At 34.2% G+C, this 15095-nt stretch overlaps 1 protein-coding gene across 3 annotated transcripts; it reads right to left on the bottom strand.

The window, feature by feature from the left end:
* Positions 1-7406: 7406 nt before the first annotated feature.
* LOC101220502 (protein SMG7) lies at positions 7407-15095 on the bottom strand. 3 transcript variants are annotated; one of them, XM_031886480.1, is made up of 9 exons: positions 14835-15095; positions 13953-14157; positions 13315-13429; positions 12476-13060; positions 12219-12341; positions 11420-11643; positions 9370-11315; positions 9140-9269; positions 7407-8032 (listed from the first exon to the last, which is right to left on the bottom strand). In XM_031886480.1, exons 3-7 carry the CDS (start codon positions 13375-13377, stop codon positions 9392-9394), a joined length of 2919 nt encoding a protein of 972 aa, XP_031742340.1. In that variant the 5' UTR covers positions 13378-13429; positions 13953-14157; positions 14835-15095; the 3' UTR covers positions 7407-8032; positions 9140-9269; positions 9370-9391. The 3 variants fall into 3 exon arrangements, with proteins under 3 accessions (XP_031742340.1, XP_031742327.1, XP_004139063.1); XM_031886467.1 differs by having other exon boundaries at positions 13919-14157; XM_004139015.3 differs by lacking the exon at positions 13953-14157.

Consider the following 15095-nt stretch of genomic DNA (forward strand, 5'->3'; position numbering starts at 1 on the left):
TTCCTACACTTCATAGGAAAAATCAAGTGTAAAAAATTGTCTTTTAGTAGTTTTGTTTTAGGGTTTAAGCTCACGTATAACTTAGCACCTACCACAATAACAACCTCCATATGATCCGCTTCTATATACAGATAGCACACCCACCATGAATTAAGCTAGGCCCAAAGCCAAATCACAATCCTCCATCCATATCCTCACCTAGGTTCAGGATCTCGAATCTCCAGTCACGACTTCTTTCAACTCTGAAACCCCCTAACAACCATAGGTAACGCTACGAAAAAAATTCACATAGCCTTAGGAAAATCACAACATTATTTCATAAAAATCACATGTTTAAAGTTTAAAACTCAACGTGGTTAGAAACACATTTTCAAATCATTTGCGATCCTTAGCCATCAACACATATTTTTATAATAACATTTCATTCAAACCATCCAAGTTTAATGACAGATCAATGAGTATTATTCTAAACCAGTTGTCATCTAAAACATGACTAATAAATTTAGGTTCAACAATAATTTCAAAATATAAGAGTTCATGAAAACCGAAAACCATATTTGAAAACATTTCTAACACTTAGTTTATAAAACAATCATGGTGTACTATAATAGCATATATAAATTTATAATAAAAATACTTGAAAATAAACCACACATTATCAATGACTCGATCCACCGGTGATATACGCTTTCCCCACTTCAATTTGGCCTGGAGCAAAGATTAAAGTCTATTAGTTATTTTCACAAAGCAAGACAACACAACAATCTCCAAATCACTTCATAAGGTAAAACTCAAACTATTTAATGTGTTTAAAGTCCTTGAATTCTCAATTCGCCTTAGACTAGAATAGACTCTTCGCCTATGAACCCTTAAACTAGAAATCTAGATAAAACTCAACGAGTCTTTTATGTAAATACATTTTTATCCTCATTATTGATGATGTTTGGGATTTATATCCATTATATCAACAAGTCAATTAACCTTAAATACTTCGTAAGATTCCCTAAATCATTTATGTTTCAAACATGTAAAAACAACACCCAACAACCTCCAAAGCTAGAAGAAAGTCTCCTCTTGACCTCTAACATTCAACTTTAGGACCCAAGTAATATGAGTAATTTAATCTTAACAATTAAAATCAATGGGCATTTAAGAACTCGAAGAAAACTCACTTAAATTACTCCAACACTTACCAAGCACTTAGCAAAGTACCATTAACTTCAATGAAAAACCCTCTAACGACCTTCAACTATCGAATCCTAACATCCAAAAACCATGGGTACTCAAGACCCGCTAAATAAAGCTTAGAATCTTACCCAAGTGGTGCGAAAATGCCCAATTCCAAGCTTCCTCAAGGCTAGACAGCGACTCAAACTCTTCTAAAACCCAAACCTAGCATCAAAATTATGGGTATTATGAAAATTAAGTCAAAACTTTATGGGTAGCCAAAACTCTTCAAGAAATCCAACTAAAAAAAATACCTCAAATCCACAATAGCTCCAACAAAAGAGATCAAGCTTCATAGGCAACCAATCACAACACATAATAGGGCTCAATGTCGAGCTCAACTATCAATGGTAAAAAATCCAAACAACGATGAAGAAGGTGCAATGGCTCGATGCTCGGAGATCTGGCACAACTGAATGACATGAGTTTGATGGTGCGATGCACGGTGGTTGAAGTCAACGAGTTGAGTGGAGCAGGTTGGTCAAGTACAAAATAAAGAGGAGTCATATGACTAGAGCTTTGACTGGCGAAGATTGGTTGTTCGGGGAAGAGATGCATCACGCATAGTAGATTTTGTGAGGGGACACGTGCGTGGAGAAAGAGGGGAAGACGAATCCAGAATTCCACTTTTTTCTTGTAAAGAAAAACATAAAATAATTTTTATGCCCTCAACTCAAAACCAAACTTCAACTTGACCATTTTCTTAGTTTTAATTTTCAAATCATTACCAAAATAAAATTGATTATAAAATTTTCTCAAAAAAAGATATAACCCATAAAGAATTTACACTTGGATTTTAAACTTGTTTTTTATAACTTAGAGAATATTGATATACATAAAAGGAGAATGGAATGAGGGCTTACATGCTAGGGCATATCTCATACTTTTTTGCTCGAGTTGAAGGACAAAGTGTTTTTTAGATAGAACTCACGCCAACTCGGGAAAGTTTCCAAGCAAGACTAGAAATAGAGAATGATATATAAGGGTTCTCAGGAAACCTCGAGGTCGAGTCCGACCGAGATTAAGAGAGATATCAAATGGTTATCGGGGCTATATCGGACTGTGTTTCGAGACTAGAGATAAAGGAGTTCTTTTAAAGGTTTCTTGAAGTGATCTTGGGCCAATTACAGTTGATTGCATTGAAAAATAAGAGTTCGATGGAGTGATCTTGCTCATTTAACAACATTAAGAAGTATAAGTATTAAATGGCAAGACATCTCTCGATGTCGTGTGGACTGCACCGAAAGTTTAAAATTGTCGATGTCATCCATACGATGTTGGGAGATGTCTAAGATCTCCGGACACTGCATGTTGTGTGTCGGGAGATTCTCTTCAGACACGTTTCTTTCGACCTCAACTCCAACGAGCGTTTATGCGTCAAGAGATCCTTTTTCGTATAACTCTCGACGCTTTTTCATATAATTTCTTACGCTTTTGTGCATTGGGAGATTCCATTTTTCTTGTAGTGACTTTTGGTTCCTAAATTTTTATAGAAGTAACAATTTAGTCCTTAAAGGGGCATTTGGAGCAAAATCTATGAAAGACTAGAATAACCCCTTCTTGCTACAATAAATATTATTTAGAAATCCTCAATTAGGCTATATACAGTAAAACACTATTTCAAAATTTCCAATTTACTATGTTTTTTTCTTTTTACACAAGTCAGGTTGGATCGAGTTAAAGATAAATTATGGACCAATCCAAAGTCATCACAAAAAATTGAACCCTATTAGTTCAATATGCAAGGGTCAACCCAATCCAACCAAACCCATAATTTACAGGTTGAGTCGATTATGTCACTAGGTTGGTTTTTTTTTTTATAATTTAGACTATTTTATCATTCTTTCCTTTTTTACATTAAAAGTTGAATTTTTACATTGAACAAAATATCATAAATGACCTAAATATGTTACATCAATTTTTTAAAAAATTATAATCAAACAAACAAGTAAATTTCAAGTGTTTACCCTTAAATACATAAAAACACTTTAAACCTAAGTTTATGTAAAATTCAAGTCTCCATTCAAATTCATTCAAAATATAAATAAAAAGTATTTAAAAACAATTACATGCAAAGTTTAAGTCTACATTCAAATCCATTTAATATATAATAATAATAAATTTGGATTGGGTTAGGTTGACTATGTTACTAAATCCTATAACTCAACCCAATTCGAAATTTTTAGAAAAAAAAATTTCAACCCAATCCAACACTTACAGTTTGGGTTGGGTAATTCGACTTGGTCGAATTACCTCGTTTTTTTAACGATCCAACTTTTTTCGTTACGGTTTTTACTATTTTATATTTATCATTTTTTTTTCGTTCACTGTTTACTATTTTCTTCTCAAACTAAAATAATTTACTACTCAAGCAGATCATGTTATAACTCAATTATAATAACTAAGACTATAATAACCCACTTATTGGCTCCAAACATCCTTTAAATCTTAATATAAATAACAATTTATTCCCTACACTTTGAAATTTATAAGAATTTAGTTCTTATCATAAAAAAAAAATCTTTTTTCAAAATTAAGTGTAAACTTTTATTATGTAACAACTTAATCTTTATAGTTTAACCCAAACAACGGTAACAAACTTAACTGCTTCCCAATTGGTTGGTTGATCGTCTCACAAACAAAAATTGATTCAATATTGATAATATCATTTATAACGAAAACTAAATTATCACAATCATAAAATATATATAGATTAAATTGTTAGCTATAAACTTAAAAGAGGTAAAGTCTATCAAAATTGATACCTATAGAAGTGTGTTATTAATACAATCTAACATTTTATTATATTCGGTAAATATTGTATTTTTTCTTACTTCCTAATAATTATTTAAAAATTCAACTAATAATAATTTTGATATTGTTGTGATCAGTTAATTCCGAGCTGTCAGAAACAGGTCTGACAACGTCAGATGCATAGGAAAAAAAATTGAAGTCAGGTTTCCCGAAAAGCAAAGCTAATGCGTGAGAGAAACCAATAAGTTAAAATAAGTTTGTAATAAAAAGAAGAACAAATTAGTCTCTCACTGCCTTCCTCAATTCTCCAATTCCACTTGTTTCATGCATCAAACTTTGAATAGTAAAAAGTTGCGTAATACAAAATTTAGACCCCATGTTTATCTCCGGTAAACATTAATAAATTAGTATGTACTCCCCTTCCTATTTTGCTTCCAATATATTGAATGCCCATTATGATATGTCCATATTTTCTAAACTCAAATTTAGCAGGTTTAAGTATGGTAAGCATAAATCTTCCATAAATTTGGATATTCTTTGTTTGAACCTTTGCAATTTTTGTTTGAAAGTAGATGGAAACCAAGATTTTCTCTTTTTGAGACATTTTTAAACATGTTAGACTTGGTTAGTTTCAACTTTAGTGCTCTACCCAAAAACAAGAATTTTGAATCCCTTCTCTTCAACCCCACTTCTACGACTTAAAATCGAAAAGAAAGCACATACAAACAAAAGTATCTCCTTTCGTATATTATTTTATTTAATGGTTTAAGAAAAAATATACTATTTTCATCGTTCTAATTTAGAAAGAAAGATAGGTTATCTAGTAATATGTTTACCATATATTTTGAAAATATATCAACATATTATATGTTCTTTATATGAAAATGCAGTGAGTCCTATCTTGTTCGTACTCAAACTTCAAACTCATATGACCAAGTCTCATATGTCATAACTTAATCATATTTTCGTAAACGATAGATGATGCAACAAAAGTATAACATATTATTGTGGAACCTAATAGAAAGTTTAATGTTCCACGTTTTGGTATCTCTTAGAGCCACCTTAAAACCCTTGTAAACATGCATAGCACCATCTTTATCTTTGAAACTGGAACCCTTATGATCGAGCACATTAAAAGATATTAGGCTCTACATCATTAGTGGAATATGTCTAACCTTGTTTAAATTGTAAAAGACACACCATCATATGTTTTCATCTGAATGAAAAAATTTTACCTATCATGTACATATTACCGTTAGCAATACTAACATTCCCTTTGTCAATTTGTTAATACATTCAAATTCACTTTTTGTTCATACACATATGGTAAGATGCCTCAATTAAATTCAAGAACCCACATGTTATCATAATGTGAATGTTCAATCACAACTGAGGCTACATCTCTTTTAGAATCAACCTCAACTTCTTACGGACGATCTATCTCAACTTCTTTAGAGTCAATCCACATGTTTTACTAACGCATTTTTCTCTTAGGACTTTTGTTATTCCAATGGTCTTTTTCTCCAGTAACGGCAAATATCACTAGACTTGAACCTTTGAACTTCAAATATTTATGGTTTTAGTTCGAATTTTGCTTTCTAAGATTTCCATGTCCCTTGCTCCATGTGGTAGCTAACTCAGGCCTTTAATTTTTTATACTAGAACTAGTTGCATTCAGACAAGAGTCTCTAGTAAGCAAAGTGGACTTTCCTTCTTCTAAAGTTAGAGTTTCTTTTCCTTCACTATAAGAGTCATCAAATTCTCATATGATAAGATCTTTACAGAAGAACAATATTTATATGTACATATCACAAAAGAACAATATTAATACTATTGTAACAAAAGTTTAAATATAACTACTCTCTAACTCCCAAAGTCAACCGTTCTCGAAGATTGAAGCTCCTTTAAAGATACAAGTTTTCTTCCAAAACTTCAACTTTAAAAACATCACATGCTACGCTTCCTCCAAATCAAGTGTAGGTGTTCAACCGAGAAAAAATCAAATTATCAAATTATAGAGATCGAACCACTTCGCATCAAATCAACGCAAGCACAACATCAACACAAATCCAACTCCACGAACAAAATTTCTCCAAAAATCTCGTATGAACACTGATGAACATTCATTAACTATGGGACACTTCACTAAAGACTCATAGTTGCACTCTTATAAACTTTAGAGTATTTACATGTTCACTAACTCATGTCGTTTTTTTATAAGCCAATTCTTTACAAATTGTTTGTAACTATAGCTATGTCAAATTTTCATTATACTCTTGTAGTTAATATTGCTTCTTGAGTACCATTGTCCTACCATAAACAAAGTTCTTCTCAAGTCAACGAGAGGATGAGAGTTCATTGTTCAAACCTCGAAATCAACACTTAAAAGAACAACCTTAAAATTGAGCCCATGCTCTGTAAGCAAGGATATTAAACCCCACATAATTTTCAAACACAATAAATTGAGCATCCCCAATTCCTCAACGAATTATTAAACACAAATAAACAACAAACATAATCAAATGATGCTAACTTTTAAGATTATCATTCAAGAATTATGTTTAACCTAAAATTAAATGTGGCCTAAGTTGATTCCATCCGTACTCCACAGGGTAGTTTTTTCTTTTTTTTTTGGATTTTGACTTCACATAAACAAAAAGGACTTCTAGTCCTTTTTTTCAAATGTAGTATGCATTTATTATCCAAAGAATATATTTGGTATCCAATTCATATTCCGTTATCATTATATACCTGCAGTCAGATAGGCATATCAACAGATCTAATATGTACAATAAAACCTTAAACTGCAATGAATCTTCAAGAACCAAGGAATAAAGGTGGTATACAAGATTCAAATTTAAAATCCTCAATTGGAGAATTTCACATTTGTATAATTTTAATTTTAATTTTAATTTGAGTTTCCATGGTCTAATACCAATGAAGAATATGAGACATCATTGATAGGGTGAGTTATCATTATCAAAAATATATTTCAAAGTGATTTAAAACCTAGAGATAAAATGATTTAACTTAACATTTCATCTCTGAAGAAAATGCCCCATGTTGAACAAAGAACGTCAATCTCCTAATGTATGTAACTATTCTCCATTTAACATGAATCCTAGATAAACCAAAGTTTAAAACCTAAATTGAGTCCTTTAAAAAGGTCAAAATGTAACACCTTGGTTGTATGCAAAAAAAAACTAAACAGAAGCAATTTTACAATAGTATTCATTTACCTAAGAAAAGAACCGTAAACAAAACGACGTTATTTCTTTCTTCGAACAACGTGGGATGGCACTTTGCCAACCATGGCTTCGAATGTGGCTCTTAGCTTAGATTAAGCTTAGATAATTGTTTTAGCAAAAAAGGCAGCATGTGAATATCTTCCTACACAAGCAAATTTCAGACAGAAGCATACGTGATAAACAGAATTCTCAAATCTCATGCACAACGATAGAAAAAGAGAAACCAGAACAGTACATTAGTAACCAACAAACACGTCTGACGCATTTCACAAATTATTTTCGACTCGACATCGACAACAATTAAAACTAGGAAGGTTCCTAAAGATTCCAGCTCAGTCATAACAAAATAGTGCATAATAAGCAACCCCCCTCTTTCACAACTGAGAGCAAAGGGGTTGATTTCATATTCAAAGAGTGTAGTCATTCAAACCAAACATATGAAGATTTTGAAACCCACACCATCATCCAGCAGTTCAGGTAATGTAGACTCATTCCTACCCGCATAGAATACGCCAAAAAGTCTTCAGAGACAGAACTTGCCAAGCAGCACAACAATATCATCACCTGCCTTCGGATGATAGTAAAAGCAATTTCGACAGCTAGACTCGACAGTTAAGTAGATTACTGAGTACACCATCTTATCCCACCAATCAATCCCTTCAGATAAAACCCCGATGAACTTAAGAAGACCTTCTAACCACCAAAACCAACCTGACAAGGCAATTTACTTCCATACGAACAGCTCATCGAACAACGTTCCCAATTTTCTCTTCCTCCTTTTACTGGAGAGCTCGGCCATTTTGCTACAAAAAAGACAACAGAGAACGTGTAGAAGAAAATCATCTTACACCTAACCATCCATGTTTAGGTATACACACAAAATCAGAAAAGAAACACTGACAATCAAAATAGACAACTTACACGAATGTATCAGTCCTTACACAATTTAATTTAAAGAACGAAGATTTCATTGAAAGAAAATATAAGGTCATGCATCAAAAAATGAATAAATTTAAATATAAATATAAATAATAATAATAATAGATTTAAAGTGATGTAACTAATGTATGTACCGATCCAACAAAATCTTGTTTACATTTCTAAAAATGTCATGATAACAACTAATTATCATAATTTCAACTGTTCAGAAAAAACAAGAAAAGACTTTTAAACACAAAATTCGAAACTCATGAATGACTGTAATTTAACATAACTATAAAGTTGCTCTTTCAATAGCTTGTAAATCCCTCTGTTTACATTAATTGTTCAAGTCTAAAATTAAAGAAAGCTTGGATGCATTTCAAAATACACATATGCGCTTAACTTCAATAAAAGAAGTTCATAAGTTTAGATTAAATTAAACAAAATCTTGTTTACATAAAGACCTAGAAATTGAAGCCCACAAAGAGGAATTAAACCGCAGCTCCCAAATCTAATCACTCAACCTCCCATCTCTCTAGAAATCCTATTATTTCTCTCAAGCCAAAAGAATTTGCTGGTACAAATAAGACTTGCAAATGTTTTTTCAATTAGCATCCACCACCCCATACTGGAAAGGATGCAAGTTATCAAACACTGATACACACAAAATTCATCTAAGCCTGAAAAAGATTACTCTAAAGGTGCACGAGGTCTTATCAAGTTCCTAACTTATCATCGGACGACAGTACTTTTCAAGGCAGCAAAGTGAATAACTAGTGTCATTATTATTTATTTATTTTAGTTCTTTCCTTCGAACAAATAAAAACTAATGGGAAGAGAGAGAAACAAGAATGCAGAACCAATTAGCCTAAGCAGAACTAAAACATACTTGAAATTGATCAGAGACTTCTTTACTGAAAAAAAGGAAGTGAGAAAGCAATTCAAAACGTATAGCAACAAGAAAATGGAAGATATGGGAAGAGAATTACCTGTATGGTTGCAAGTGCCTGCTCAAATCCAAGGCCAGAAATGCTCCAATAAATTCTTCAAGAAGCAGCAAAGGTGGAGTTCAATTTGGCACCAGGATGTGGTACAATCACCATTATCATTCCCAAGGACCTCAAGAATCAAGGAAATAAGTTAAGACAAGACTATGATCCTTTCCATAAACTTGTCAATATCACCACAGTTAAGCAATCAGTGTAGATAACTGACATACCATCTATACTCTCATACTGACATCACATGAAGTAACGACCTGTCCATATAGACTGCCCTGGATATTGCTCAGGCAGCGAATTAAAGTGTTGGTTACCACCATTCACAAGCTGTTGATGAGGCTGCAAATGTTGTTCATTGTGTTGTCTTAGCTGCTCAAGCACCTGAAAATCAGGCCAGCCTTTCTGTTTTCCTATTGGAGACTGCACGTTTGGAACTTGTTTTCCAGGAAAAGGGAAGTTGATTGTTGCACTCAACATATTACTAACACCAATTTGCTGAGCATTCATATGAGAGGTGAGATGCACAGCATTAGCAGAGTCTTTTGTAGAAGAGGGCAGCTGATATCCATCCAACCAGCTATAATCATCCATCACCTGATTCTCACTTCTAAACTCTGAACCAGGAAGGGAATCATTAGCATGCTTAGTTGGAACATGGTTGAATCCAGGAGGAGGTCCAAGATGCCTAACTGGTCGACCAACTGGGTTTTTCCTCAACCCTGTTTGAAGGCTAGAAAATGCACCTGTAGTCATTGGATCAATGATGCCTCCAAACGAAGCAGGTACATCATTCCTAGATTGTACAAGAGCTCCTACAGGCATTTTATCACTGTAAAAAACATCATTATTAACAGCTTGCTTGATAGGCATCAAGTGAGCTGCAGGATTGAACATGCTTACATCATTCTGAAGATCAGATTTCATCCCATTCCCATTCTCCAATAACCTCAAACTTTGCAAGCTGTCAACAAGACAAGCTTCCTGTTCAAGTGGCCATTTAGATGCATTCGCCTGAATTGTTTGCCAGTGGAGGGTGTTAATATTGGCAGCAGTCACAGGTGCCTGAGAACTTGACTCAAAACCATTTGATTGGTAAACATCATCAGAAGAGGTCATCACACCACCATAGGATCTTAGATCCCCTCCAGAAGAATTTCTTCCAAGTAGCAAACCCTCATAACCAGACCGATATGAATCAGCAAGTTCCATTCGCTTCTCTGCAACTAAAGGCTTGAAGACAATTACTTCATCCTCCTCTTCCCCTTCCAAAACTAGCTGTGAACTTGGCTTACTGACAGCCAAATTGTTTGTTTTCTCAACTTGAGTTTCTTGAATTGCACTGCCTGGACTAGGGATCATGCTAGAAGACAATGGAACGACAAAATCATTTGGCACTTGAGGTTCAACACCGGTACAAAACATTTTCACCTTTGAATTGTAGTATATTGGTTCCTGATCAATCTTGACTACACTTGCTAAAGCCTTCCCCGCAGCCAGAATCCTTTTAATGCGAGCAACCTTCTCTTTGTTGCCATCACTCCCAGAATGCTTCCTTGAAAAATCCAATATCGTCTGTGCAGGAAGAAGTGGCAAGAATCCCCTTAATTCAAGATCCTCCCACAATGCAAGTCGATTTTCAGTTTCGCCCTCTTCATATTTACTGAGGTTAAAAAAGCATGTGTCATCCTCATCATCATCTAGAGACACAGAACCACTTGACAAAAGCTTATTGAAGAAGGAGATGCAAAGGTTCCAAAACTTTGATCTAGCAGTTGCCTGTTTATCATCCACTTCACTGTTTGCTGCAATTTCTGGACAACATGCCAACCATTCAACAAAAACTAGAAGGCCAGGCAGAAAAAAACTTGACAAAGGATCACGCAACTGGGAACATCTATCTAGAATAGAGCCCATCAATTCGAAGACTGCAAGATGTGCATTCTGGATCAACACAGCCCGTTGTACAATTTCTGAATATGTCTGTCCTTCAGTTTCTTTATTCACATTGTGAACAGTGAATATAAGAATTGCAACAATTCTAACTATAATGAGACTGTTCTCAGCAGTATCTGTTCCAAAAAGCAGTTCCTCTTCAGGTCCACAAGCCAAAAGTTCAGAGAAATTACTGATAACCAATGAGAGAACCTCTGTAAAGGTCTCTAGGCTGGATGAGAAGAAAAATAAGATTCATATATATGCTGGGCCCAGAGAAAAAAGGAAGAAAATGTGGGGGAGGGAGGGAAACAAGTAAATAGTCAAAGTAATTACCTTGTGCGTGTGAAAAGAATTCCATTTAGACGAACAAATCTAATGCAAAAGGATTTAAAAAGATCTTGTGGAGATAACACACTCTCCTTTGGGGGTTCAGTGCTAGAATCTTTGGTTGCAAGCTTTACTTCTCCCTTCCGTCCTTTTCCACTAAATCGAAGAGGTGATTCCTTCTTTGGAGGAGTTTTAGCAATCCCTGACAGCTGGGAATGGCTATGACGATTCTGCAAAAAAAAAATAGGAAACAACCAATAGCTCTGTTAGTTCAGCATCAACATTGAACTAAATGTCCAGGACCAGTAATAGAAGAACTTGGCTGACAAACATCTAAACTGCTGTCTGCATCAAAGTGATGTAAATTGTCTTTTATAAAAAAAAGCAAAAATAAATAAATAAACAATTGGTTTTTTATTGGAAACATGGGTGTTTCATCAATATGATGAAATTACATTACAAAAAGGGAGAGAGAGAGGGTCCAATCCAATGGAATAGCACCTTAAACCATCAATGAAGTCAATACAGTAATTTCCAAGGCAAATACAAAAAGCTGGAAACATGGTACCAAGACATGTTGGTTGCAAAAGTTCAGAAGCAGAAAGAGTCATCAAGTAATTAAACAACACACATAATCATAACAGGTTACTAATTCAACTTGAGCACTCGGCCTTGAGTTTCAAATAATGCAATATGATATCTAGTAGCTCAGCATTTTAAAAATAATATCTATGCCATGAGCATGAGAGTCAAAAAGAAAATACAAAAGATAGACTGCAGTATGCGTCGTAATAATGGAAAATACCTTCTCAAACGCAACAATCAAATTATCTCTGGCAGTAGAAAATGGGGAATCAACAGCCAAACTACGAAAATATCGATAAACAGCAACCAACTCATCTCCTGAGTACGAAGCTAATATTGCAAGCTGAAAGATGGAAACACCTCAAACATAAGTGAGAAGTTCAAAATGAAGGTGAGAAGCATATAATGTGAGGGCAAAAGCTAAAAAACAATAATAAAGAAATCAAAATAAGGGATTAATATTCAAAATCAATAGACCTGATGATGAGGATTGCCACTTGATGGCCAAAGTGATGCTGCTTGCAGGTAGTAACTTGAAGCTGCAGTATACTCCCGATTCTTTGAATCAACATCCCCGTATGACCCTTTGTAGCGTGCAAGATCACCCAAGTATATCAAACAACGATGACAAGAAATGAGACCTTTCTTCATGTCAGCAGACTTCTTTCCATCTTTATCTGTAGCCATACGGTTGTCTGCATCCTCCGAGAAGAAACCCAAAGGGAGCCCATACTTTGCTCTGATTTTCAATATTAAATCATGGTAAAATCCAGTAGCTTCAGAAAGAAATGTTTTGAACTGCAATCTTATTTTTGAAATTCTGTCAGGCCTTGTAGGCACGCCTTGAGCATTGTTAGAACCAGCAGTCAAATGTCCCCTAAGCTCCTCAATTCGCTTGTAATGCAACTGCCAGAGAGCATATTCAATATTGTGCTGTTCAGAAAAAGCATAATCCTCAAGGATTATTGCTTCATAATTTTCACGTATTTGTTGCCATGCATTGGGATCTGACGGAATTCGAGCCTGAGCTGACCTTCTACGTCGATTTTCCAATTCAATATTCTGAAAAGAGATAAAAACTAAAACTATTTAAAATTTTAAAAACACACATAAGACATAACCTACAAGAGATCCATCGCATCCAGATATCTTATAGACACAAAACTCATCTCATTCTGGTCTCCACACTAATAAAAGTGTGTTTTACTGCTTATAATGGTTAAATCATTATCCACGTTTTATACCAACAAAATTATATATTAGAAGCAAAAAAAAACAGTTGTGAAAGAAGAGCAAAAGAAAGAAAACAAAACTACCTTTTCATAAAGGCGTTGAGCACGCTCCCACGATGAAGAAGCGGAAGCAGACATTTTAGCCATCTATATATTTATCTTCCATCAATTATATTCAGATTCTTCATACCACATACATCTGCAGGACATTCTTAACCCATCAGCATGTTGAACAACAGAAGTGCATAGAAAGTAAAATAGTGAAAGAAAAGCATAAAGCCATCTAATGGAATTGTATGCTTTGTAAAAAAAAAAAACAATAGTCCCTCACTATAAACAAAAGATATACTTAAACCTAATGCTTTTAAAGAAGAAAAAAAATCTTAAAACTAATACTATTATCCATCCTTGGCTATTACATACTGGCACAAAGAATTCAAAAAGGACCACTTTCAAAGTGAACTCAACGAATGCTTTTAGGATCAATCAAGCAAAAAAACTGGAAATATCTAAAAATAAATCAGAATATGATGAAGTCAAAAAATTGCAAAGAAAGATCCCAAATACAATTTCATATCAGATGAAATCAAATATAAAAATGGCCAAATCAATAGTGCATGCATTAAAAATAACATGAAGATAAGGAGGCTAGCAATCAACACAAGTAAATAATTTAGAATTCTGTCACCTCAAATCACATTTAGTAACTTCGTGGGAATTACCCAATGATCAGAATACAATTTCAAACTCAGAATCAGACATATGATATATGTTTTCCTTCATCCATTGCTAAGCGGGAAGATGACATGTTCTCTGCTGTCCAGCCTAAAATATTTTAAGCTTGACGGTGGGAGAAAACCCTCAAGATGCATAACTGCATCAACCTAATTAACCTAAATATGGCCACTCGGCCTGTACCAACAATTCCTGTATAAATTTCCAAAATCCATCAAATCATTCCTCAAAGAGAAATTCGCGGCTCAACATGTAATGATCACTATACTTGAAAATTCATTCATATTTAAGAAAAACCTAGTAAGAATCTTGAAATTATGTTGCTAAGAGATCCAAATAATATACAATAAAAAAAAAAAAAAAACCAATCCAATCAAATGCACAAAATAGACAGTTGAATCGAAAATAAGATTCAAAACCCACCCAAAATAAAATTGGTCTAAACCCTAAGAGACCCAAATAATATCCAATTCACATTCACCAGAACGAAAAAAAATAACCAATAGATAGTCGTCTACACCAAAAAGAAATTCATAATCCCCAAAGAAACCCAATTAACAATACGTAAAATCACACCGTGGTTGACCTACAAAATTCCAGCTTGACTTAATTCCAAGACTCCAAAAGAAGAAAAAGAGGAAAACCCAGAAAATAATCATCAAATCCTATCTAGAAAACATCGACAGAACAATTAAAAAAAAGGGTGGGTCAAACAAAACAAAGAGAGTAGAGAAATGAAATGAGAAAAAAAGAAGAAACCCAGATCTAGAAACCCGGAAAGAATTTAGAATGAATCAGCCGGAAAACCCAAAGAAAAGAAAAGAGACGGAAATCAAGAAAAAGAGCAATGAGAAGAAATAGAAAAGTACCTGAGGAGAGCGATCGGATGGAGGATCAAACTGGGATTGAAGAAAGAGGAGGAGGAGGAGGAAGAAGAAGAAGAAGAAGAAGAAGAAGAGGGTTGGGATTTACGATTTAGGGTTGGGAAGAAGAGGAGAAAAAGGGGTGGGTTCGAAGAGGATGAGATTGGGTTTCGTTTGGTTTTGATTTAGGAGAGATTTTACCAATTTCTTTCCCCCTTCTTCCTTTTTTTTTTTTTTTTTTTTCTCTCTCTCTCTCTCTCTGTTTTC

Source organism: Cucumis sativus, chromosome 1, assembly GCF_000004075.3.
Source record: "Cucumis sativus cultivar 9930 chromosome 1, Cucumber_9930_V3, whole genome shotgun sequence".
Lineage (NCBI taxonomy): Eukaryota > Viridiplantae > Streptophyta > Magnoliopsida > Cucurbitales > Cucurbitaceae > Cucumis > Cucumis sativus.

Excerpts from the sequence above, each read along its gene's own strand:
- LOC101220502 (XM_004139015.3), bottom strand. The coding sequence starts at position 13,377 with ATGGCTAAAATGTCTGCTTCCGCTTCTTCATCGTGGGAGCGTGCTCAA. Across the intron at positions 11,644-12,218 it reads TGATTGTTGCGTTTGAGAAG|AATCGTCATAGCCATTCCCA; the intron begins GTATTTTCCATT and ends TTTTTTTTGCAG. Across the intron at positions 11,316-11,419 it reads ATTCTTTTCACACGCACAAG|CCTAGAGACCTTTACAGAGG; the intron begins GTAATTACTTTG and ends CTTCTCATCCAG.